Source organism: Paroedura picta, chromosome 4, assembly GCF_049243985.1.
Source record: "Paroedura picta isolate Pp20150507F chromosome 4, Ppicta_v3.0, whole genome shotgun sequence".
Classification (NCBI taxonomy): domain Eukaryota; kingdom Metazoa; phylum Chordata; class Lepidosauria; order Squamata; family Gekkonidae; genus Paroedura; species Paroedura picta.
In genome coordinates, this window is record NC_135372.1 from 111,580,078 (window position 1) to 111,607,374 (window position 27,297).

The window sequence follows — 27,297 nt, forward strand, 5'->3', positions numbered from 1 at the left end:
CAAGTTCCTCACTCTGGCCTGTCCTATAGATTCTTTAAACCCCAGCCTCTTTCAATCAAATGAAAAGGGTAACATAAACTTTGATTAAGGCAAGGAGTCCCCAACATGGCACCTACCACACCTTTTCTTGCACCTGCTAAGTGTTCTTAGAAAGCCAGAGAGTCCAAGTGGGATTTTTGCCCAGCAAGGCTTCTGATTCACTGGGCAGATTTTTAAAAAAATGCTGCTTCAGCAGCAGCTGTCACCATAGCACAAAAACCTTCACTGCGTAACCAGAGGCAAGCTGGGACAACCACTTTGAAGCTGGCTCCACCCCCTGTGGCAGCCATTTTATGGCAGCCATTTTGTGGCTGCACCCACCACACTGTGTCAGAATCCCAAAGGTGCCTGTAGGGTCAAAAAAGGTATATAAGTTATGTACTCCCTAAAGGTTTCTCATTTGGAATACTGCTAACCAAGGATGCAATTATTTGTGAGGTAAACAGAAATCACATTTTCCTAGATACCTGACCAGATAGACAAGACAAAGATGAAGATGAGCAATAGAGGTATATTCAACAGAAAATCCAGTCTTTAATAGGGTCAGTGCTTTGTGTGGATGACTTCAATATGCATAGTAAAAAATGACTCTTAATTTCATCCCCCAGAGATTAGACTTTTCCCCAATGAGACTAACTATATTGTGGCTCAGCCTCAAGTATAAAATTAATAAACTCTGAAGGGAGATTTCATTTCCCCTTTTCCGGGCCAGTTAGCTCAGCAGGCTCTAGGCTGCTCTTTTACCACACAGAGCTCTTTTCCAGTGAATTTTTAAACATAAATTAGGAATGATGGGCTCTTAACAAGATGTTTGTCCTACTAAAACAAACTTTCTTTCCTAAGCTGCCCCCCCCCCCCAAAAAAACCCTAACTAAAAACCAAATAAAAGCCTGGCTAAACTGATGCTCCCATCTAGAAACACAAAACCCTGGTGCCAAGAATAAAGGTTTTCCTCACGTAAGCTGAGGCTGGTAAGCTGAGGCTGGCTCATCCCTCCCCTCCAGCTCTGATTGGCTTACTGTAATTGCAATATGCATAAAGCCAAAATTGCAAAGATTGGATTAAAGGCCTGGAGGAGGTGTGGGACTTGTGAATGATTGGCACACCAGTGTTGCAAGAAGAAAGTAAAACAGGGGAGAAAGGTGGGTAGGAACTGCTGCTGAATGAAATAGAGAGTTCAGACTCCTGACATGAGTAGGAGGTACATATTTCTCCCCACCCCCAGCTGCAGCTGGGAACTGCCGTCTCTATTCACTTGCCATTCTTGATCTACCAACTACTCCATATCAGAGTATCTATTGTAGTGTGGATGGGGTAGGCTTGCAGCTGACACAGTGTGGAAAGTCACTGATCAGCAGCACCACTCTCTCTTACGGCTCTTCAGGGAAGCAGATGTCATTTCACCTTCTTTACTTGCATGCAAAAGCCTAGCTTCTGGGACGGGGGATGACCACAACACGATTTAAAGAAAGCTGCTCCTGCAGAGAAGCACTCCTGCTGTCAGAGTGAAGATCCATTCAGTCCAGCTAAATCACTGCACAAAGTCCTCAAGAAGAGTGTGAGGGTACTGCTGTCCTACCCATGTCCGATCAATTGGCCCTGGTCATAGAAGTTTTTCTTAGTTATTAGTGGATCTGCCAAACCCTCCCCCCAATTTCTCATCATTTTAACACATCAGAGCAAAACAAAGCAGAAGATTAAAGTTCTCTGAACAAAAAAAACCCCAACAACTTCAAAACGCACAAACTAGTGACCATCACATTCCGTCCATGGTGTGCAATTTTGTTTTGTCTTGCTAATTTGATGGAGTGACCCCATATTCTCTTATTGTGAGACTGAGAAGAATCTCTTGTCCCCCTTTGTATGCTAATTAGCATCCTATCTACCTAGTATGTTCTTCACTTGGCTCACTTTTTTTGTGAGCTAAAGGTTAATAAGTTTTAGCTGCTTCTTACTGGGGAAATTCTCCAAACCCTTGATCTGTTCTGTACCTGTTCCAGTATTGGGATATCCTTTTTGAAATGAAGTGATCAGAATTGTAACACAGTATTCCACAGCAGCCAGGCCATCAGTATCTATAAAAGTATTATGATCCTGGCAGTTTGACTTCTCAGTCCCTTTTCTGAAAGTCCTTAACATTCTCTCACACACAAAGTTGACATTTTGAGTTTTATGGATGGCTTCTTAAAACACTGCGATACGAAGGAAGCTTTGAAGTGGCATTCCCCCACACCCCAGCACACAGGGATCCAGCAGTTTTCACCATGATACCACCAATTAATTACTTGTGGTTAGCAGCTGCACCTTGCAAATAGTGAGAACTACCTGGAAACACCCACACAAAGGGCTTGCCACCTGGGACAGAATTTCTATGCAGCTGCCTTTCAAGCAGCTATCTTAGCCCTTCTCAACTTTCTTACTGTTGAGAAACCCCTGAAGTGGCACAATCATGCAGAATATGGTTGTGAACATGAGCTGTGAACAGGCCCTCCCCTTCCCAACCCTTCCAGGCCCATCACTGGCCATCTTGGGAGAGGGGGTGTTGACATGACCACGGAAGACCACAGAAGAGCCAAAGAAAAATTGTGCCAGGTTATCGGACTGAAGCACCACATGCCTAGAAGAAGACCATACCAGTGGACAGAGATGACCACAGTACAACCACCAACAACACAAAATTGTTAATTTATTATTGTTATTATTAGGAAGCAAAAAAAAGGGTACTGTTACAAGAATCATTTCCCATCAGAGAAGGTCAAAATAAGCCAAAATATATTTTTAAAAGAAATAAATGACACTTTACAATTCATTAAATTAAAAAAAAACCAACAACGTAAATACCTCCTTGTGCAATTCTGTGAAAATAAGAAGAGAAGACAAAAAAGGACGCAGTTTAGAAAGCCCCCCTCTGCCCCCCAGGGGAGCAGCCCTGCATGGGGTTGGGCCCAGCAAGGTGAGGGCAGGAAGGGCCCTGCAGCATCACACCTGCCCACAGTTCAATGGGGCAGGGGAAGACACGGCCGCTTGTGGCCTGCAGTCATTTGCCTATCACAGGGAGGCAGGAGGGGCAAGCGCAGGAAGTTTGATGATCCCTTCCCATGAGCCCATCCCTGGACCCCATCGCAGCTGCAGGGAAGCCCTGGCTGAGCAGATGCAAGAACCCTGGCCTGGATCAAGCAGCCAGGAAGATTCCACTCTTTCCTGGTTCAGCCTGTGGCTAGAAACTCAGGCACCCCATTGCTCAGCAGGGTGTGAAGCACAATCTTTGCCACTGCCTACTCCTACTCATGAGAAGGAACTCCTCTTCCCAACTGCCACTGCCTTCTTCCAAGTTCAAAACCTCACTCCCAAAGTGGAGGAAAGGCAGGTCAGACTTAGAAGAGTGAGTGTTTGTGCAGGAGCAGGGGGATCAAGCCCAGATGTGGCTCTTGGACAGAGGCCGCGGCCTACAGTAAGCTCCCCAGCCAGACAGGGCACAGGAGAGACTGCTTCTTGACTCTTCTGTTTTGTAATCCATATATCACGAGGGTTTATGATTTGAGGAACATAGACGAAGCAAATGCCCCAAGACTGAGCCCTTGCCCAAAGGGGCTTTCAGGCCCAAACCACTCCTCACCCCACCCTGCTACTCCCATACAACCACGGAGCGCTTGTCATGCACCCCCTGCCCATCTCTTAAAGGAAGGATAGCACACAGGCTGAAGAGGGCACCGGACAGACACCAGAGATGGACAGCGCAGGACAGCTGATGGAGAGGACACCCAGGGTCTTTGGAAGCCAGATGGGTTGTATTTAAGCTCACATGGGGAGACCATCTCATCCTCACTGCGAGAACAGCACAGGACAGGCCTGTGCTCCCCAGGATTCCGTGTGTGTGTGTGTGGGGGGGTGTCTCCCCGATGGCTTCAGACCAGAGTGCTAAGTAAGAACAATACTGCTTGTGAGCCTTAACCCCACCCACCCCCCAACAGCGCCGAACAGCTTGGGAGGCAAAGCCATAAGCAAAACCCGACAAGGGTTCTGGACGCCACCACAGAGAGCCGGAGCAAGGGGTGCTCAAGCAGGAAGATGGCAACCAGAGAAAGCCACTTCAGTCCTTGCCTTGTGGCCGCCCGTGACATTCCCAATACTGAGTCAGGTACTTTCCCAGCCCCATACGGATCACTGCTGCCCCCGAGACAGCTCACAGGTCCAGTTTAGTAACAGCGTAATTGCTTAAATTAAAAAATTAAAATATATATACATATATATATATATGTACTGTACACACATTGACGACAACAGAACAGTGCCAAAACCAGAGGAGGGAGCAGGGCGGCCAGACGGTTTCTTGACAATAAAAACAGGAGTTCAGTCTCAGCAGAAGAGGGGTCTGGGGTTCCCCTAAAAATACCCATCTAGGGAGGGGTGGGTGGGTGAAAAGGAAAGTACTGGGGGGAGGGGAGGGGAGGGGAGGGGAGGGGAGGGGAGGGGAGGGGAGGGGAGGGGAGGGGAGGGGAGGGGAGGGGAGGGGAGGAGGGAGGAGGTGCGCTTGGGCTTTTATAATGGCATCTTCCCGATCCGAGAGCTGGCTGAAGGGCCCTCAGCTTCGCCGGGACTTTGAATGCTGAATAAGCCACTGTAGGGTGATGTCTGTGAAAACAGAAACACACACAACCATCAGCAAGATGGGAAGACCAGCTGATCTGAGCATGGCTTGGGGGGAGGTTAGGGAAGCTGCCAGTGGCTTGGCCGCCAAGGATGGAGGCGCACCAAGCTGGGCTCAGGCTCCATTTCTGCAGCGCTGCCGACAGTGCCTTAAACTCATCCTACTGAAGAGGAGGATTCTTATGCCCCTGTGACCTCCTTCCCTTCCTTTCTGCCTACCTTCTGAGCAGCAGCCACCTCTGCCCCATTACTAAATGCACGGAGGACTGGTCCCAAGGACATTCCATTGGGAAAAGGAATTCCCACCTCACATGATTTGATTGAAGGTGCTCCCCTCATGGCAGAATAAGCAACTCAGCATAGAGGAGGACTGCCTCATGATCTAGAGCAGGGGTAGTCAACCTGCGGTCCTCCAGATGTCCATGGACTACAATTCCCATGAGACCCTGCCAGCGAACGCTGGCAGGGGCTCATGGGGATTGTAGTCCATGGACATCTGGAGGACCGCAGGTTGACCACCACTGATCTAGAGGTTAGCGTCAGTTCAACCTCACCATTCCCTCTACAACTGTTATCAGGCACTCTGTCCTTCCACACTTACCGATGTTGTCCTTTTCTTTGCAAGAGATTGAATAGCAACAAATCTCTCGGTCCTGGATGGCAGATAAGTTCCTGCAAGAGAGACAAAAATGAGATCAGCCACCCTGAGAGAAAGTTGTGTACACAGAGGGTATCCATAAAAGAATACACAAGGAGGCCAAGGGAATGTACAGTATGTGCCTCTTGGGCGTAGTAGCTACACCTTTGGTAGAGGGCCAGTTCAGAGAATCTCTCTCCACCCAATTGTGGAGCAAGACCACACCTTTCTTCCTTCCCTCCATCTTTGTGGGCCAGACACATGGTATAATCAGTATGCCACATGCAAAAAGCATGTCAAATATTAAGCACATGTGGATTTCTAACAGGCTTGGAGGCAAGATCAGTAGGGTAGACAGGTCTGATTTCACTCCCCTTGGAAGAAGACATCCACACCTTGTTAAAACTTTAAAAGAGAGGATTAAAAAAGGTTTGTGCTCAGATGAAATTTCTGTACTTCTTCATAAAATGCCCCAGAAAAAAGGCAGCCTGTTGTAAAGAATTAATTCTAACTGTGGCTGCTTGGCTTTCTGGAATATCCCATCTCAAAGGTTAGGGGATGCTAATATGGGACTATTTTGCTGTGATGATGAAACACACCAAGCTATAAGTTCTGTCCAGACAGAACCAAGGTCAGAATCACAGAATCATAGAGTTGGAAGGGGCCACACAGGCCATCTAGTCCAACCCCCTGCTCAACGCAGGATCAGACCAACATCTCTGTCCTGCCCTATTCATCCAGCTGCTTGCTTTGAACCCTGCACAACATCCTTGACCCCACGGACTGCAGGCACTTTCTTTGCAGCGACTAAACTACATTTTCCAGGCTGCAGCATTAAAGAAGAGAAGAAAAACATAAGCCTGCCTCTGGCGCCACCATGTGGTTCTCATGATGTAAGGCTCAAGATATAAATATTTGTTTAAAAGCAAATCAAAAGAACCCTGCAACTCTTTGCACTCCCACAGCAGTAAGGATTGTAGCATGACTGCTTCTTTAATCTCCACCCAGGTTCAAAAATGAATATGGAGACTTACAGTGCCTTAAAGAACAATGGATTTATTGGGACAGAAGCTATCAGGGAATAGAGCGCACCTTCAGATGCATGAAGAAAATTTGAAGCAGGTTGCACAATCCATAGGCCAGATATAATCCAATCTGGGGCTAGATGTGTCAGATTTTAGATTCCTCCCTACTGCAGGTGTTCAATTAGCCTAACTAGAATGACCATCTAATCAGCATGACTGCTGTTGCAGATACGGTCATTTTTCCTTACCTTGTGATACTTTTGGCCTTTGCATAAGATGCAAACCTATGACATCTCTTAGATTCCCTGGCCTTTTAGCAACACAGTGGCACTCTTTAACGATGCACATCTATCACTGCCATCTGAGGGCAAGCCTTCTGACAAGGTGATGGTTCTGAATGATTATGTCACAATAGATCTATGCATATATTAAACCCATCTATAAATCCTTCATTGTTTTCTGCAGCAGACTAACAAGGCTGCCCTCTGAAATCAACCAACACAACATGTAGCCTTGTGAAAAGAATTAGGGATCCACACTCCTGCAAGTTCAGCACAGGCATTGAAGAAACAAGGGTGGGGGAGCTCATAGCAATATTTGGAAAGAGAGGCCGATGGATCCCCGCTTCCCTAAAGACAGAATTGCAAGACTGCAGCCAGAAAGCAATTACCTAGATCTGCATTCTGCACCCAAGTCACTTAGGGGCAACCCCACCCCCGGAGAGACTGGAGAACTACACACGCTTGTGAGAAGCAAATGAGGAACCAAGAGGGCATGGCTCAGACACATGGCCATAAGACCAAAGGTCAGGACGGTTTCTCCTGCCTCCATCAACGAGAGGGCCTGGTGTTCCAGCGGAATTGCGGTACAAAGATTCCTCCTCACGAGGGAAGAATTAAAAGGACAGACAGAATCAAAACAGCTCCACGAAAAATGAAGGTTTCCCCCCCAAAAGAAAGGAACACATGCTAATGTCCCAACCACATTGCATCACAGCAACCCCTGGCAACCCCACCCCACAAAAACTCACCTAGAGCTCAGCATCACCTAATGCCAAAGTGGTTCTATTAAGTAGCAAACTAGTAACAGAGTAGCAGGACTACGGTGACCGGAGTTCAAATCCCGGATCTGCCACAAAACTCACAAGATGGCCTTGGCCCTGCCCGTCTTCTTCGGTCTAACCTACCCTCACAGGTTGTCATGAGGACGGAATGAGAAAAGGGGACCCTTGAGGAACTCTGCAGAAACATGTCATAAAGAGACGCCCATCGTGACTCTCTTTTTCATGACACAAGATGGACAGCGAGGACACCAAAGCATCGGGTGGAGAAACAAGCTACAGTTACTGCTGCCAAGTGAGCAAGACGAGGGAGGCACCGAGGTGCCTGGAACTGGCCTGATGATCTTTGGGAGACGGACATAACAATATGCGCATTTGCAGCATAGCAAGAGGCCCTTTAGAGCAAGGCCTCAGGGGATTACAGACCGGCACCAAGGGGGTTTGTGGGTGGGGGTGGGGAGAAATCACATGGACAAGAGAGAGGACAGCCCGACCATTGAAGAGAGCCAGCAGGACTGCAGCAGATCCCAAACGCTCCCACCCACCAACGCAGCTGCCCCGGATTGTGACCCTTTCTTCTTTTTGCTGCCATCCAGTCCCAGCTGACTTTAGGCAACCATGTAGGGGTTTGAAGGCAAGTGGCCTGCTGACCCTGCCGTTCCTTGTTGGTCTCCTGACCAAATGCTAGCCAGGGCCGGCCCTGCTTAACTTCTGAAATCTGATGAGATCGGGCTAGCCTGGGCTATACAGATCATGGCTGTGATCCTTTGCAAATGTGAAAAACACCCCAACCTGGTTTCATTGACTTGCATGTGGCACAGCATTACTGCAGCATGCATGCCTCAACACAGCTTGGCAGGTACCTGCCTGCTGCAAAGCAGGCAGGAACTGACATGTGGAAAGTGCCTGCAACTCATGTGCAACACGCCACCACTTACATCTTCTCAATGAGCTCCTTCTCATCCAGGGCGCCAGGGAGATCTCGCTTGTTCCCAAGAACTAGGACCTGCAAGAAAGAACAGGGTATCGTCTAGGCTTACTCGCTGCAGACTCACACAGGCACCCACCTCAACAAGCCACAGTAGTCAAAGTTTAACAGGGAGTTTTTGTCTCAGGTGGTGCCTCAGATTTCAATTGGCAGTCCCATGGAGCTCTTTTCTTGTATTTCCCACCAGTAAAGTTTGTGTGAGCTGAGGAGGGGAAATGAAACATTTCAGTCCTTCCTGTGTTGTTCCAGAGCCATAAGGGAAGGGAAGCCCCTCCACTAACAGCAGCTCCCTGGGTAGCATCAGGAAAGGAAGAACTGAGAGGACGAGAGCCCCTTTCAATGCCTCTCAGAAATTAAGAGCTTGTTTCTATGGGAAGTAATATCAGCAACTGCTGTTTGTTAACCCTGAGCCTGCTGTTTCCTTCATCAGAGCACCATCAGGAGAACCCAGTCCAGGTAATCCAACCCATCCAGGGAATCAACCTTGTAGAGGGTTTCATAGAATTACTTGTCTGCTCTTCTGTTCTTATGGTAACAGTATGCCAAGAGCTGACAAAGCTAAACGAAACCACGTATGAAAAAGTCACAGACATCTAAAACAAGCATTTCTAGCACATGAAAAGTAATAAAAACCAGTAACAAAATAAGTAGACCAGGAAATATAATGTAAGCCTGTGTTTCTCTCTCACCCACATTGGGGGGATGTGTTCACCGTCTTCCCAGGTATGTGGCCACAGCACCAACTTGCTCCAAAAAGTGGTTCCCGTGTACAGATTCACCATGAACCTCTAGCTACACCAAATGAATGCCTTCTGTTTTCTTCTGCAGTTCCTTCATATCGGGTGGCTGTGAGTAAGGGGCCCATCTTTGGAGAGGCTAGCAGTAACATAAGCCTTCCCAGACTTTTTAAGTTCCAGAAGCTTTATTATTAAGCTACTGAGGCCTGATACACTCTAAGACTGAAAGGAAATCACATGTACATTTTAAATTACATCTAAAATATCCAGCATCCTTATCTGGATGCAAACATTTACACATGTCTCTGTGCAAATTGCTTCTATTCAAGAAGCTGTATCGTCAGAAGGGCTAAATGGTACATCATTCCAAAGATGCCACGGATGGCTTTTCTGTTTTATTTTCATTTTGCAGTCACTGGGGCTGAGAACAGGATCCAGAAAAGTGGTGCTGGCAAACCTTTCCCTGTCCCATACAGCCTGAACAGCCCATCTCCTGGTCCTCTCCTAGATGTCAGGATTGTTAGAAAACCCTGTCATAAATTAGCCTGAGTTTCTCCATGACAGTTAGATTGACCTTTGCCGCTTGGTGCCTGGGAGCTCCAGGCCCCTATATCATGCATGCTTGTTAAAAGTGAAACTATGTTGATGTAGCCATTATCTCTGAATGTTCCTTTCCTTGAGGCCTCTCGGCTGGGCCAGTTTCTGGTAACCATAACACCTTATCTAAGCCTGAAGACAGCCAAGGACATGTGAAAGTAACACTGTTTTTAATTGTATCTGTCTCCTCTTTCTTCCTCCCCTCCCTTGGGAACTTTCAAGTTTTGGGCGGGAGAATTGTATTGATAAGGAGAAGCAAATCTGTCCTCAGGCAGATTTGACTTCTCTAGTCTAGGTGTATGAAGTATTTCTCAATAACACTTTCTATTTCCAAGAAGTTGGGTGTGAGTCCTTTCAACGTCTGACACTAGTGAGACTAACTTACAGGGATACCCTGGAGCTGTGGTTTATCAAGCAGGTTGTGAAGTTCATTCTTGGAAGCCTCGATCTTCTCCTGGTCTGCAGCATCTACCATGTATCTGAAAGGAAACAAGTGTGTTAGAGGGAACAGCCACAGCAATGGAAGGGAGGGAAAAAATATTACAAGCTCCACATCTCACCTGCTCCCAGCAAAAAAGAAAGCGTATTCACAGCCTTCAAGTGAGTCTCACTCACTGACAGGCTGGCCTGGTTCAGATGAGAAGGAAAACCCTGGTCTGTGAGCTCATGCACACTCTCCTTCCTGTCCTTGCTCCTAGAATATTGCAAAATCATTAAATATTCCCAAGTTGGCAATAAACCATGGGTTGTTGGTTTGATTGCAACAGCAAACTATGGTTTATTGGGAACCTCCCATAGAGCTGCAGCCTCTGATCCTTGAACAAGAAAAGTAGCTTAAGCCAGGCATGATGAAAGCCCAGACAGCAGCATCCCATGCAGAGCTGTGGAGGCTTCTCTCCCCTTTGTGAGTACAGGAGAGCCAACCTCATAAGCGAGACAGAGTGATTTTGCTATGCAGCCCTCATAACAGCTGCTCTGTCTCTCATACATGCACCCTCTCCTCCCCAAAGTAATCTTGCCAGGAAGTCTGCAACAACTGCTGGGCCAATTCCAGTACACACTAAATCTACAGTCAGAAGGAGCTGAAAACCCATGGCTGGAACATCTACATGGTAAATCAATCTTGTGGGTGGGGCTTGTTTTCTGGAAGAACCAAATGTACTGTATCGAGGACCGAGAGGTCAGACGAGAGCTACTTACACTATGGCACTGACTCCACGGCAGTACCGCTCCCACATGCTCCGGAAGCGAGGCTGGCCCCCGATGTCCCAGAGCTGTGGGCAGAGAAGTGGAAGGATATACAAGAAGTGGAAGGATACAATATAGGAACAATAAAACACAATAAGCCTGTAAAACCCCCATTAAAACAATATCAACAGCATCAAAGATGGTGGTATAAAATTATCTAATACTCCCAACCCAACTCAGCGGTTCCAGCCTTTGGGGCAGTACCACAGTCCTAAATGATGTAAATTTGAGGGTTCTCCGATCGTCCGCGCTTAGCATAGGGTGTATCTCCAGTCACCCCTCCGGCCTCAACCAAACGCCTGGCGGAAGAGCTCCGTCTTGCAGGCTCTCCGGAACCTAGACAGCTCCATCAGGGCCCTCAGCTCTTCCGGGAGCTCGTTCCACCAAATTGGAGCGAAGGCTGAAAAGGCCCTGGCCGAGGCCAGGTCAATGTCCCAGGGGCCCGGGACAAGCAGAGCAAAGAGCCCTGCGGGGAGTTATAAGCAGATCAGCGGTCCCTCAGATAGGGACCACATCCTTCTACTGTTAAAAAAAGAATGCTAAAAATGCTCTTGCATGGCGCTAGAACCCCCACCTCACTAAAGCATTCTGTGATTTATACACCCTGCAAAGTAATCATGCGTTCACATTTTTATTATTAAACTAGGAGGGAAGCCATTTTCACAACAGGTCACAAAAAGGCAGAGGGAGGGTGGAAGATGCCTCACAGACCAAGGCGAGCCTGGCAGTGAAGTGGGCCTGCCAGGCTGGTGGAGTGCAGGCAGAAGACTCCCTCAAAGGCCCAGCATGTCGTCGGAAGGACCATGTCCTTTTAATGTGGTATGATAAAAGCCCCTCTTGTTTACTATCAATTGTTTTTTTTTAAATCCCTCAAGAGGCATAATTAGTTACAAATGAATTAAATACATTTCAGAACTCTTAGTAGACATCCTAAATGGAGTTTGTAACTATACACCTGTCCTCCTTCTGGAATCTAGCTTTAGTAAGCCAAAATTCATTCAGCGAGACCAAGAACAGAAATTCTCATTAACATCCAGATTTTCCATTCCCTGAAGACACCCATGGAACCCTTTTACTTCTGTACTTCATCCTTTTACAGTGCATTGCACCCTGGAGAAGCCAGCATCATTAATCAAACCCTACTAATCCTCCTGAAGTTTTGTTAAGTAAGTCCCAAAATCCAGCTTTTGATTTAATTAATAGACCTGCCTCTTACCTTTATAGTAACATTTCCCTTGGTGATTTTCCTCATGTTGAAACCCACTGTTGGGATCATATCTTCATTGAACTGCCCCGACTAGGATAAAATAAAAACTTTCCGTTATTTATAGCAGAAGGTTCTGTTAACAGCCCACAATAACAGCAGAAGAACTTCCTGAAAGCAAATAAAGCTGCCATAAAAATAAGAGCTCTAGCTCAAATCCTAGCTGAAAAGGAGCAACTGCTGGAGTCTTGGCAAAGCATTATGCATTCCAAGTATTCCAGAAACTTTAGTACAACAGACTTCATCAATAGCATGGAAGTTACAAGAGAGAGAAGGAAAAGAGTGCCAAGGCACCTGCAATACTACCCCTTTGATTAGTGATGGATGAATGAAGTCCATTACAGCTCATTGGCAGTAATCAGCTGTATTCAGGGCAACAGGCACCAGTGCTAGTCCTGCACTGGACCCATTGTTTTAAAAAGTCTCCCAGCTGATGCACACTCACGTACTTCCCTTTCTGTCTTGGGATGTGCCCAGAGATGGCATGGGTCACAACCTTTGCAGAAGGCCCAGTCACACTAGTCCAGCTTGGTTGCATAGAAATCCATCCTCTGGGGAATTAATTTCTGCTACATTATTGGATGTTTGAGCACATGGGCTTTAGAATAAACAGTTTTAGAATTAACCATATGCCCAGGGCAACTTCCTTTGCACATTCACCACTCAAGTTTTGCTATGGTACAAGAAAATGAAGATGGGGCATCAAGAATAACTTTTGTGGGTTGATTCCACACACCCCAAGGGCTAGATAAAGCCACTTTGGGAAGCTGTGAGATTTTACCCAAAGAGCATAAGTAGCAACAGTACAAGTTTTCTCCTTCGCTTTATGCACATCTGCATGTCAAAAAATTTGGACCTTGCTCCATAGTTGGTTTCTACAGAGACCCAACCAATAGGACAAGTTAACGCTGTATCCAACAGGCTCCCAGGGAACACACTTAGCTGCAGCAGAACACATTAACCCAAGAAAGAGGATAAATTTTCATCTGGAAGAGACACACATCGTGCTTACAACCAGAAACCCCAAAGGCAGCACATTTTCACTTTGTTCTCCTTACACGTCCACAATTCTCTACACTTCTTTCACAAGCACACAGTGCTGGAAGAACTTGAGAAATCACTTTCCTGTTAAATCAAGAAGGTTATTTCACCTCCTCAATCACTTCCAGGAACTGCAGACTGGTACACTGGCTTGTTTGACATTTCTGTCCAATGTTTTATCATCAACCTTATTTTCAAACAAAGACACAAACACGCACACACACCAAGAGGGCTCTCTGGCCCCAAAGGGAATTGTGTATCAGAAATAATTGATCCCACACAGCTGTAGTCCCTGAAGGAAGTTGATGTATGTACAGGAAATGTGCAGACATCCCTGGACCACTAGGGAGCGCTGGTGCACACATACCCTCAGGCAAAGGAGGCGTGTGTCTTGCACATTCTCAGTACAGAACAAGCAGGAAAATGAGATGTAAAGTCTGCTCTACAATTCTCCTGGTAAAAGCCACAATTATTCCAGATCCAACTAGTGTATGACATGCCTTGAATTTTCATGCCTTGGATGTCAGAAGACCTTAGAAATTGATGTGCCTGTCAGCAGAGTTCATTCAGCTCTCTGCTATTCTCTTTCCACGATTTACAGTCTCAGCATTACCCACATTACCAAACTTTTCTTGCTTTTAATCTGGACTGCAAAGTTTTATGAGCCAGCAAACCTCCAGCTATTCAGTACAAATCTGTCAGCAATGAATTTATATAACTAGCAGAACTGAGTGTTTTTAGCCATCAGCCTCTCAAGATATGACATATCAGCAAGTCTTAGAGCGTTCCTAGACTCTTCACAAAGATATGGCACTGGGTGTGCTTCCCCCTCCCCATTCCTTTTTAAACACCAGATCTTGATGCTTGTCAAGGAAAGAATAGTGCTTATAATAGGTCACCCAGTGCAGTCTGCAACTCAGAATTAGCATCTCTTGTTGGCCCAGTCTTTGGATGTCTCTCAGAAGAATAGGCTGCTGTAGTGACTCAAAGTATTCACTGGCAGTCTTCAAGCAAAGGTTGGATATACACTTTTTTTGGATGCTTTAGGATGCTTAGGGCTGATTCTGCGTTGAACAGGGGGTTGGACTAGATGGTGTCGGGGACCCGCTTGCTAACTGAAAAACCAGGGTGCCCCTTTGAAGAAAACGTCACGCCAGGCCTGGTGAACGATACAACAGGAACAAGCTTTATTTCAGCAACGTGGAGTCCGCTGGTATGGAGTAAGAGCTTCCACCGAACTCCAGGTGGAAGCTCCCTTTTATACAAAACCCACCTCCTTAGGCTGTATTGCCCCACCCAGTACTTGCGGAGGGAACATGCTGATACAATCATGACTCATGCACATATGCGAGGTTTTCCGGGGTTCCTGATGGCCCATTTTCCTGGAACAAAGGGCCATCTCCGGGCCCTTGTCAAAAGGTGGAGGGGGACATTGAGGTTCTTTAGCGGCCATTGCCACCTCAACGATCGGGTGGGGCGCCCAGCTGCCGGCTTGCCTATGATCACCATGCCCTACCTCCGTGATCGCGGGCGCCTCTGATGGCGGGGTTCGGTCCGGTTCCCCAGCCACCAAGGACCGAACCACGACATTCTGCCCCCCCAAAGGTCCATTCTCCAACCCCCCGGGACGGCCAGGATACCGCTTGTGGAAACGTTCAGTGAGTCGGGGCGCAAGGACGTCCGCTGCCCAGACCCATTCCCGGTCCCCCAAAGCGAAGTCCTTCCATTCCACGAGGTACTGCAACTTCCCCCTGTGGAGTCTAGAGTCCAGGATATCCGCCACCTCGTGGTGCTCCCCCCCCGGCAGGACCTCGGGCGCTGGCGGGGAAAACACGGGGTGCCAAACGTCACCGTCCGGAGTTTTTTTTAGAAGGCTCACGTGAAAGACGGGATGGATGTGCCGGAGGTTCTTGGGGAGCTTGAGCTTGACCGAAACTTCGTTGATCGGGGCCAAGACCTCGAAAGGCCCCAAAAACCGAGGGCCTAGCTTCTTGCTGGGCAAATTCAACCGTAGGTTCCGGGTGGAAAGGTAAACTCGATCCCCCGGTCGGATCTCTTCAGCTGGTCGTCTCTTCCGGTCGGCGTCCTCTTTCTGCGCTGCCTTGACTTTGTGGAGCTGCTCCTGCAGCGACTTCCAGCAGCTCCCGGCACGCTTCCCCCACTCGCGAAGGTCGGCCGATTCCCGGGCGGGGACCTCTCCAAGCTCCGGGAAGTGTCTCAGGTCTGTCCCGTAGACGACGGCAAAAGGCGACATCTCCGTGCTGCTGTGGTCTGCGTTGTTGTACGCGAACTCGGCCAGGGGGAGCAGGGGCACCCAGGTGTCTTGATGATAGGAACCGAAACACCGCAAGTACTGCTCCAGTACTTGATTAACCCGCTCGGTCTGCCCGTCCGTCTGGGGGTGGTAAGCGGAGCTCAGCCCTTGCTCGATGTCTAACAGGCGCAGGAAAGCTTGCCAAAACCGGGACACGAATTGTGAGCCCCGATCGGAAATCACCTTGTCCGGCAGCCCGTGCAGTCGGAACACGTGATCCAGGAACATCCGAGCCAACTGTGAGGCACTGGGGACACTGGCGCAAGGAATGAAATGGGCCTGTTTGGAAAATAGATCTACCACCACCCAGATCACCGTTTTCCCCTTGCTGGGAGACAAGTCTGTTATAAAGTCCATGGAGATCACTGACCACGGCCGGGTCGGGACCTCGAGCGGGTGCAGCAGACCTTTCGGCTTGCCAACCCCCGGCTTGCAGGTCAGGCAGACAGGACAACCACTGACGTAAGCTTTTGTGTCCCGCCGCAGACTGGGCCACCAAAACCGCCGCCGGGCCAACTTCCAGGATTTTACGAAACCGAAGTGCCCGGCGGTCTTAGCATCGTGGCAGAGGCTGAGGGCTTCCCGTCGTAGCCCTTCCGGGACGTAGACAGCCTCCCCCCTCCGCCAGAGACCGGAGTCCAAAATCAAAGAGTCCCGGAGCTCAGCCAGCTCCTCGTCTGTCCCGTAGGCTGCCACTAGGCGGTCTCGGAGCGGGGCGGTCGCCGGGTCGGGCTCCCATTCCTCCCTGGCCCGACGCCTAGTGACGACCCCCCGTCCCAGCTGCTCCTCACCAAACACGGACCTGGTGCAGGGAGCGTACCCCTCCCCATAATGCGGCAGACGGGAGAGGGCGTCCGCGAGGAAATTCTCTTTGCCGGGGATGTGACCAAGCTTGAAATTGTACCGCGAAAAGAACTCCGCCCACCTCATCTGTTTGGCGTTCAGGGATCGCGGTTGCCGGAGCGCCTCCAGATTCTTGTGATCTGTCCAGACCTCGAACGGCTCCTCTGTTTCCTCCAGCCAATGCCGCCATTCGGTGAGGGCGAACTTAATCGCAAACGCCTCCTTCTCCCAGGTAGACCAGTTCCGCTCCGTTTCGGCGAATTTTCGTGAGAGGTAGGCCGCCGGCCTCAGCTGTCCCGCCTTGTCTCGCTGCAGGAGAACCGCCCCGGCTGCTGCGTCGCTGGCGTCGACTTGTACCACCATCGGCTGGGTTGGGTCGACGTGCAGTAGCGTGGGCTCAGACGCGAAAGCTTGCTTGAGGGCCAGGAACGCTGCCTCCGATTTCTCATTCCAGCCGAGCGCTGCGCTGGGCCGCGTGGCGCGAGTACCTCTCCCCTTGGTACCTAGCAAGTCCGTGAGGGGAGCCACTACGGAGGAGTATCTGGGGATGAAGCCTCTAAAAAAGTTAGCAAACCCCAGGAAGCTTTGTAGCTGTTTCCGGGTGCGGGGCCTTTCCCAGGCCAGCACCGCCTGCACCTTCTCGGGGTCCATAGCTATGCCCTGGGCTGAGATGCGGTAGCCCAAATAGTCCAGGGAGGGACGGTGGAATTCGCACTTAGCCAGCTTCACGTATAGGTGGTTTGCCAGCAGGCGCTTTAACACCTCCCTCACCAGGGTCACGTGCTCTTGGGGATCTTGGCTGTAGATCAGGACGTCATCCAAATAAACAACCACCCCCTGAAACAGAAGGTCCTGCAACACCTCATTAATTAGACTCATGAAAACCCCAGGTGCCCCGCTTAAACCGAACGGCATCACTTTAAATTCGAATTGTCCCAATTGACAGTTAAACGCTGTTTTCCACTCATCCCCCTCCCGGATGCGTACCCGGTAGTACGCCTCCCTTAGGTCCAGCTTAGTGAACAGAGTCCCTTTGCCCAGCCGGGCCAGCAAATCCGGGATCAGCGGGAGGGGGTAAGCGTTCCCCGCTGCGATGGCGTTGAGGCCCCGGTAGTCCTGGCACAGCCGTCGGGACCCATCCTTTTTCCGGACGAACAAGACTGGAGCTCCCATGGGACTGGAAGCGGGCCGGATGAAACCTCGGGCCAGATTTTTACCCAAAAACTCCCGGAGGTCCTTGAGCTCACCCTCACTCATCTTGTAGATGCGCCCTTTGGGTAGTACCGCCCCCTCTGGGATGTTGATAGCGCAGTCCGTGCGGCGGTGTGGGGGTAGCTCGTCCGCTTCCCGCTCGCTGAAAACGGCTGCGAGGTCTCGGTACTCTGGCGGGACCTCGGGCTCTGGTATCTCCTGCTGCGCCGCCGCCGCTCCCCTGGGACGCGCCGCCGTCCTCTTGTGGCTGGAATTCTCGTGGGGGACCCGATGCCGTGCACCCACCGTCAAGTCGAACTTCAGGGTCCCCGCCCGCCAGTCCACCACGGGGTTGTGTTCCTTCAGCCAATCCAGGCCCAACACCGCCCGATATCCCGCTACGGGGACCTGGATCAGCCACCGCAGCTCTTGGTGGTCCCCTATGTGGATGGCGATAGGACCCACCTCCTCCCCGAAAGGTCCCCCCTGAATCGGGCTGCCGTCCATCTGGACGAAAACCAGGGGAACCTTCCGAATGCGCTTCGGTAGCCCCAAAGCCCGGGCTATCTGGGGGTGGACCATGCTGTGGTCGCATCCAGAGTCCAAAAGAGCCTCCCCCACCCAACTTAGTCCGTTCTCCGGGTTCCGGAGCTCTAAAATTACCACGTTCGGAGGTCGCGCCTCATGCTGTAGGGGTTTTCCCTCGCACCGCGGGACCTGCTGCCCGGCGCCGTCTACAGCAGGTCCTGGCCGTTTCCCGTCGCCTGGGCGCTTCCCGGTTCGTTGCGGAGGTCCTCCGCCCGGCGTGCCTGCTGGGGGCGTGTCGCACCTCCCCCCTGGGAGAGCCCGCGGTCCTCCCCCCCTTGCCGTTGGCACGCTGCTGCGAAATGTCCTGACCCCCCGCATTTCAGGCACAGACCTTCCCGGCGTCTCCTTTCCCGCTCGGGGTTCGGGGGTCGTTTGGGGCGAGAGTTGTCGGGGCCCGGTCTCGGCGCCTCGGCTGACCCGCCTTTGGCCTCCCGGGGGGGTGCGGCGGCCCAACCCAGGCTGGCTTCCAGCTTGGCGACCACAAAACACCACCCCTCCAGTGTAGACAGATCTTCTTCCGTCCCCTTGATCACGGCCCATTCCCTAAGCTTCGGGTTAAGGCCCTCCCGGAAGTACTCGATTTGGGTCTCCTCGTTCCAGGAGAACACCTTGCCTGCTTCCCTCCGGAAAATGTCTATATAGTCCATAACCCCCCTAGTACCCTGTCGAAGTCCCTTGATCCGACTCTTTGCCTTGTCCTCAGCCTGGGGGTCCTGGAATCGTCGGCGGAGCGCGACCACGAAGTCCTGCAGGTCCCGAGTTGCCGGGTCGCCGCGCTCGGCCAACCCTAGGTACCACTGACCCGCCTTTCCCTGGAGACACGAGGCCACCCCCCAGACCAAGTCCTCGGAGTCCTCATACCGGTCTCCATACCTCCGGGCATGCGTCAGCGCGTGGAGGAGGAACTGCGGGAGGTCGTCCGGCGTCCCGTCGAAACGCGCCTTAAGCTCTGGGGGGGAACGTTTTGGAGAGTAGTCCAACCCCCTCCGGATCCGGGATTCTCGGCGTCCGCCGTCTCGTCCTGCCTCCGCTCCACCGGCTACCAACTTGCCCAACGACGCCGTGCCGCTCCCTGCCTTGCACGTCGCTCCTGCGTTGGTCCGGCTCTCGCCGCCCCGTCGGCTCACCCGCTCCCCCGAGATCCTCTGCTGTCTCGCCTCTCCGCTGGCCGTCTCGCCTACTCGGGACTGAAAACTGCTCCGGGTCGGGGTCCGGGGCCCGCTCACCAGTGCCGGGCTCGTCCTCGTCGCTGGAGACGTCCTCACTCGACGCGATCCCCTCCGCCGTTGTATTACCAGTCCCTCCGGGCCCGGCCCGAGCTTGCTCACGGGCTTCAGCTGCCTGCAAGCGCCTGGCCAAGTCCGCCATGGCCCGCCGCAGGTCCTCTAGGGATTCCTCAGGTCCTACCGGGCGAAGCGCCTGCCTCAGCTGGGTGTCCCAGGTTGGGGCCAACCCCCCAGACCTCGGCGCGCTCCCCGCCGTGCTTGGGAACCCCATGGCCCGGCGCCTTCCCTTGGCCGCCACTGCCGAGGGTCTCGGGGTCCCGGACAGCTGCTCCTGGCCCCCCGATTTTCGGAGGAAATCTCCCGGGGACATTAAACTCATGTTCCCGGGGTTCGTGGGGGTCGAGACCGCCCCGTTGCTTGAAAACGCCATCTCTGGATCCGTCCCGATAAGCGCTCGGATGCGATGCCGACCCTGGAGTTCGGTGGGAAGCTCTTACGATGTCGGGGACCCGCTTGCTAACTGAAAAACCAGGGTGCCCCTTTGAAGAAAACGTCACGCCAGGCCTGGTGAACGATACAACAGGAACAAGCTTTATTTCAGCAACGTGGAGTCCGCTGGTATGGAGTAAGAGCTTCCACCGAACTCCAGGTGGAAGCTCCCTTTTATACAAAACCCACCTCCTTAGGCTGTATTGCCCCACCCAGTACTTGCGGAGGGAACATGCTGATACAATCATGACTCATGCACATATGCGAGGTTTTCCGGGGTTCCCGATGGCCCATTTTCCTGGAACAAAGGGCCATCTCCGGGCCCTTGTCAAAAGGTGGAGGGGGACATTGAGGTTCTTTAGCGGCCATTGCCACCTCAACGATCGGGTGGGGCGCCCAGCTGCCGGCTTGCCTATGATCACCATGCCCTACCTCCGTGATCGCGGGCGCCTCTGATGGCGGGGTTCGGTCCGGTTCCCCAGCCACCAAGGACCGAACCACGACAGATGGCCTGTATGGCCCCTTCCAACTCTGTGATTCTATGATTCTATGATTCTTAATTTTCGTGACTCACAATCTTTCTAAAGCAGCCTTTCTAATTTTTTTTGCTGTTGAGAAACCGCAGAAACATTCTTCAGGCTTTAAGAAACGCCAGAAGTGGTGTGATTGTGTAGAATATGGCTGGGAAGCAGAGCTGTGTAAATGCCCACCAGGGGCCCCTCCCCTTCCCACCCCCTCCAGCCCATCATTGGACATTTTGGGAGGAGGGCGGGAAGAGTCAACATGATCATATATGGTCGTTGTCACCTGATAAATGTTTAACAAATTTTAATCCTAGAATCCCTCCCATGATTGTGGGCACATGTGGGGCCTTGTGAGCTTGTTGAGGTGGAGAGCTGGTGGACCACCAGATGGCTTCTTGATCCAGTGGGGATATCAATCCAGGCTCATCATTCCTACCAGCTGTAACACGCTGCTCACTTAGTTGCTCAAGGCCAAATTAGATGTTACGACATCCCCAGGTCGGACCTGTTCACACCACCATCCTTTTAAAGCAGGGATAGTCAAACTGCGGCCCTCCAGATGTCCATGGACTACAATTCCCAGGAGCCCCTGCCAGCGAATGCTGGCAGGGGCTCCTGGGAATTGTAGTCCATGGACATCTGGAGGGCTGCAGTTTGACTACCCCTGTTTTAAAGTCTAACAAGATGATTTTTTAAATGGAGTGAAGACCTGATCCTACTTGGGCCCACAGCACTGCTGGATAAGGTGCTCCTCCCCTCTCACCCACATTTTCAAGTGCTGAAATGGCCACACACACATGGCTTTTGCACTTGAAGCGAGCATGCGGAAACAGCACCTCATTGGATCCTCAGAGCACTTTAAAGTGTCCTGATTAGTCTTTAAAATGGCGACCACAGGTCAGACCCGAGGAGGCTGTCACACCTAGTTTGCCCTCAGTGCTTCCTAAACACAGGAAGGAGCACAAATTCTCTCTAGCCTGGCTCCCCTAGGCTCCAACTGCTAAAGCAACGTTTTAGAGGCCTGAGCCTCACACACAATAAATAACACACTTTCATTCCACTTCCAATGCATTTTGCAATTAGATTTTGATGTGTAAAATGGCAAAATCCACCAGCAAAGAGTCGCTGAAGTGGACTGAAGCTGCGTTGTGAGAAAGCCCCCGTGATGTCCGCCCTGGAGACAGCGAAGGAGAGCCCCCTTCCCCACCCGTGCAACAGACCGACTCTCCTGGAAATTATTCCACCACAGCTCAAAAGGTATAAGAGGAACATGGCAAAATATTCAAGATGAAGGAAGAAATATTCAGTGGTTGATATATTATCAACGAGTTTCATGACCAAAGAAGATCATTTAACACAGAAAGTGGAGCTCTAAGAGTTCTGACTGAGTCTGAACACTTGATTCTAAAAGAAAAGATCATTTACTATGATGGCTATCCAAGTCTAGAAAAAGGAGGAATGAAAAAATGTATGTTCAGATACCGATGGATTAACAGGAATGGTTAATGGGCAGTCAGGCATTAAGAGACAACTAATAAAAAATGTTTTCAGATAGGATATATGTCAGCAGCATTTAAATATGTAAAGAGAGTAAAGTGTCAAGCTTCTTAAAAGACGTTTTATTAAGAAGAGAAACAAACTTTGTATAGAAAGAGGAGAGACCTGACCGTCTAACTAGGCCACAAGACAAACACTGATCAAGTCACTTGTTTATAGAATTGCAAGAGGGACAACAGGCGTTTGCAAAAATATATGTAGGAAACAGTTTGTTCCCTGGGTCATATCAGAAATGGTCAGCATAGACCATTGTTTTGGAACAACCTGTATCCAAACACAGAACTACTGGATTCTGTTGAAATCTGGAACAACCTGCCCTGCTTCACCCTAGTTATATAGCCCTGAAAGCAAACTGCATTTATCTTGCCTTATTTTTCAGTATCAACACAGGAAGAGTATTAGAAATCATCATCTTCTCTTTCCATAATAGAAGTGGAGAGTAAGCTAGGTATCCAGACTGATCACTGTTCTTTCTTTAAAGCATTTTGCTTGGGAAATTTAACCCCTTTGGGGGGATTTTTGAAAATAGATTCAGGTTTATTTGAAAACGATAAATACCTGTGAAAAATCTCTTCCCACATTTGGACTTTCATACCCCAAATGGGCTGATAACATGCTTATCAATGAGTGTTTGTGCTAGTTCATACAATGGAAGCTCCTGATTGGCCCCTGAGTGTCAGTCAGGGAGGTGAGGGGGCCGGGGGAAGAGCCTTCGCTGCTAGGAAAGGAGCAGGGCCGCTGCGTTGGCCCTGCTCCTTTCCTGCCGCCGAAGCCGGGACACGGGCTTCGGGGCCTTGGGGCCTCAGGGGGGGAGGGGGGAGGAAACGCTTCCCAGGACAAAGCCAGGGCCTTGGGGGGGGCACCCAGTCCGGGGAGAGGGGAGCCACCCAACCGCTTGCCCGCGAGCGCCCATTGTATTTGGGTACAGCGGGCCTTAAACCTAGTTAGGATATAAAGAGCTCCCAACACAATTTTCTAGTCCAGACATTATTATCAAACCATCGGGGTCTTACACAATGGTCTTGTCTACACAAAGTGTACTTTTTATCCTAACTGGTGTACTCAGAAAATAATTCCTTTGTCAGGCTCATCTGTGCAACATGAACGGTATGCATGCATCTTGTTATAGGCATAAGCATATCATTAACAACTGCTGTGTGCAGGGGTCCTGATATTCGGCAATCAGATTTCACTTATATAAAATAAACATCTGAAATATCTCTATGAACTTTCAACTGGGAAGGTGGGGCCATGAAGCTGACTTAGTATACTGAATCGGACCACCGGTCTGTTAAGGGAAATACAGGTGCTGTCACTGGCAAGGGTTTCCCAAGTCATAGGCAGGAGACTTCCACATCACCTACCTCCTGATCCTTTTAGTTGGAGATGCCCAGGATGGAATCTACTCAACCACTGAACCACCACCCTCCTCTTGACACAGTCTGATTGGCTCACTTCCCCTAGCCTGTTTTCCGCCTGAGGACTGAAATATATAAACAAGCGCCTCCGGGCATGTGTAGAGTGACTATTCCATCACTAAGTAATCACATCCTATTGTGACACTCTTAAGAATTGAAAAAAGCCTTCCTGGACACATGGCATGGCCCCTAGCACTGCAGTATTTCAGAAATTAGGTCTTGTACATGCAAAGGTTATGCTCCCTTATTATCTTCCTGCTGCATCAGCAGAAAAGCCCTGGAGACTCAAACTCAGCTCACGTAAACCAAAGCAGCCATGGAGCACAGAGCACATAACGCTCATTAGGGGCGCTTTTTGTACAGTAATCAGATTTTTACAAAACCCAATAATTATTTCTAGGCTATTTCCCTGCATGAAATTATAGCATACTTAATTTGTGCCATGAATTTTATACATTTTAATATGGAGAAATAGTTTATTTTTGGCAAGTCTCCTCCTTTCCCACATCCCAAACCAAAGCCAAGAAGTATCTTAAATTACAAAAATAACACATAACCCAACACAGTCTATAAGCTTCTGAGTTCTCCAAAATCTTTCCAGCATGTTTCAAAAAGGGGGTGGGAGAAAAAGGGCTCTAATATCCAGGCCTCTTTGCTGACTTTTAGTGCACAAAAGGTATAGGTAGCATCAGGTTGAAACCTTGGCAGACAAAAATAGAACCTATCCAGTTGAAAGCATAACCAGAAATTGGTCAAATGTCGCACTGGTATCAATTTCATACAAGGGAATACTCTGCTTTCTTTTTATTAGGGGGTAGGGGGTGGGAGGGGAGGGAGGAACAGGAATTGACTTGCATGCCCCCTTCCACCCATCTGTTTTACTCAAGTGCTTCCCTTTTCCTTGTCCACCCATCTCTATGATGTTAAGAAGTAGGCAGAATAATTCTTTTATTCTGTCCCGTTCCATCCTTTCAGGGCTGATCGAGGTCTTCCCATGAAGCAATTTCCTTTTCAGCCTGCCATGTTTTCTTCTCAAAGGTCCCCCAATCCAAAATCCAATCTGTAGTTTGTACTTTGGTGTTTAAGCTCCCTGCAGATGGAACATTACTGACTCTCTCAAGAGTCCTGAAGCCCCAGGAAGACCTCTTTGGTTCTGTCGGTTGCCAATCCTTAACCTATGAACAGCCATATCCAGGCAGATCAAAGGCTAGCTAGAAAAACCTAGTCAGCAATCTTGTTTCAGGCTAACCACCGAGCATTCAAGTCCAAATTAAACTTTTACCATCTAAAGTTATCGGTTTTATAAGGATATACTTGTGAGGTGAGCTGTCATTTCAGCACAGACTGTTCTGAACAACTACAAAGAATCAAGGCCCAAGCAGAGCACTTCACAGCATCCTGCATTAACTGGTTCCTGTATGCCAAGGATAAAACAGAATGGCAGTCACATGCAAGCATTTCCATGTGACTCGTAGACACTGGATCCACTTTCTAAAGCCAATGAAAAGTCACCGAAAGTACTTACTTGCTTCACTTTTCTCCATGGTGGAAATCTGAAGTGGCTGACATTGTTCTCTATCCCTCCATTTTACCCCCACAGTCACCCTGTAAGGTAAATTAGGCTGCATATATCACTGACACTGCCCAAGGTCATAGAACAAGTTTCCAAGCCAGGGCTGGGATTCAAACGTGGGCCTGCCAGACCCTAGTCTGAAACTCTTAAAGACTACACAACCGCGCAGCATTCTGATTCGATTCAACTAAGTTCAAGCTGGAGAGGGATTTGTGACAGAATAGACACTCCCTTTATGAGCCAGGGTTTAATCATTCCAATCTGAGGGAAAGACGTGCGGAGGAAAATGTACCCAACCCTGCCAGGTACCTCATTATTACCCCCTTGCCGTATGTAACGCAGTTCTCCAAAGGAGCGTCCACTGCTGTCTGGCGGGTTAGCCAAGTGCGGAGCCTCCAGGGAAATGCAGGCTAGACAGCAAAGTTCAAGCTTACAGCTGAAAACTGAAACAGAACAGTGTGAAAAAATGACTGAGACCTAAATATCTAGTGTCTAATGAGGCCAGATTTTCACCCATGGGCCAATAAATTTCTCCTTATAAAATCCATTCCGTGCCTTTGCAGCCTTTATACAGGTGCCCATTGCTGCCTTCTGCAGAGATGCTGATTACCCTGGTTGTAAAGCATCTGGACTAACAATGACAGCCTCTGCTGTCTGAGCGGGTGACAGCAACCTCAAAGCACCCTCTGTTCCAACAGTACTCTTTGCACCACGATGGCAACTCTACTGCCCAGTGCTCCAAGTGGAGTTTTGGAAGGAGCAATGCGGGATGCTGAGCGCTTCAACAATGAAACAACAAGGATTCACTTATATATTAGGAAATGTATAAAGGTTTGGAGAATGGGCAAAGGGCTACCCATGCCCTCCAGGATCATCAATACAGCAGATCGTGCATTTCCCAACACTGGCCTCACTGTTACTTATCGATGCAGATGACTAACATTGGGACACGTTAATGCAATAATCTTTCTTAACAAAAATCAGTAGCACAGCTGATAACATGTAAGAATACATCTGTGGCTAGAGCCGTTGTGAGCCTGTTAATGGTTACACAACAACGTTGACACAATGATAAATTTGTAGAGAGCAGAGATTGCAATCTGAGGATGGCGGAATTGATAAGGATAGTTCCTTTGTTATGGACAGATGACTATTTGTTTAGCTTAGACTTGTAGGATTCCTAAGACTAGTAGGGAATTTATTAAGGAGATCTGGCCCCAGGGCTATTTGGATCCAAAGGACTTTCTGATGGCTCTGGGGATTTTCTTGTTGATGCCCTGGTTGACCTCTAGAATGAGGAAATTTCCTGGCTGTAATGTAAGCCAAAGTTCCACTGTTCTGCCACCACTGCATCTTCACAGCATAGGACAGCACAGCTGTTCCAGATGGCCAGAGCTCACTGGGACCTGGGTTGCAGGAGGTAGACTTCTCAGTGGCCTGTTGACACTGTTTTGGGCAGGATTTGCAGGTAAAACCTTTCACATCTGTCCTGACCTGTTCAGTTGTTTGGGATACTTTTCAGTTTATTCAGTCTGCGGATGTGGACAGCATCCATGGAAATTTGAGGCCTACCAGCTACTTGTAAGATCTTGCCCTTCTTGGCTACTTATCTGCCAAGAAGGTAAGGCCAAGAAGCTATTAATGTCTTCTCAAGTGACTAATGGTAGCCTCAGCCTTAAACCTGCCTGTGGTGTACCCACCTCTAAAGAACCCTACCCTGGATCCTGGAGTCCTTCAATAACTCTTGACCAGTCTCAAATGTTCCATTCCTGAGGAAGTTGATCGAACAGGTGGTGTCTAAGTAATTTCATGCTTTCCTAGATGAGGCAAATTGTTTAGGTCAGGGGTCCACAATGTAATCCGGACAAGATGGAAGTGCTATTGGTGAGGTCTGATTCAGGATTTAAGGTGTAACCCATTCTGAATGTGGCTGCATTCCCCTTGAGTAAAAAGGTTTGTAGTGTGTGTGTGTGTGGGGGGGGGGTGATCTTGAACATGAACCTACAAATAAATAAGCAGCTGGTAGTTGCAGCCAGAAGTATCTTTTACCAACTTAAGCTAGTTAACCAGTTGTGGACTTTCCTGGAGAGAAAAGATCTGGCCACTGCGAGCTATATCCTGGTCACCTCTACATTAGACTACTGTGATGTCATGCTCTCGACACCTGGTTGCCTTTCAGAAGTATTTGGAAATTTGAAATGGTGCCAAAAGCTGCCACTATAAGGTTGACTGGAGTGGGTCAGAAGGAGCACATCAGTCCAACCTTGGCCCATCTACACCAGATCCCTATT

The 27,297-nt window shown here is 49.5% G+C and overlaps 1 protein-coding gene across 1 annotated transcript in view; it reads right to left on the minus strand.

The window, feature by feature from the left end:
* Positions 1 to 4,331: 4,331 nt before the first annotated feature.
* ARL8A (ARF like GTPase 8A) overlaps positions 4,332 to 27,297 on the minus strand; it is a 37,196-nt gene continuing 14,230 nt past the window's right edge. The window contains exons 2-7 of the mRNA XM_077335079.1: positions 12,195 to 12,275; positions 10,931 to 11,004; positions 10,116 to 10,209; positions 8,347 to 8,414; positions 5,288 to 5,358; positions 4,332 to 4,671 (exon numbers count right to left, since the gene is read on the minus strand). Of these exons, the coding sequence (XP_077191194.1) occupies positions 4,622 to 4,671; positions 5,288 to 5,358; positions 8,347 to 8,414; positions 10,116 to 10,209; positions 10,931 to 11,004; positions 12,195 to 12,275 (438 nt within the window). The 3' untranslated portion in view covers positions 4,332 to 4,621. The remainder of the gene's footprint in view (positions 4,672 to 5,287; positions 5,359 to 8,346; positions 8,415 to 10,115; positions 10,210 to 10,930; positions 11,005 to 12,194; positions 12,276 to 27,297) is intronic.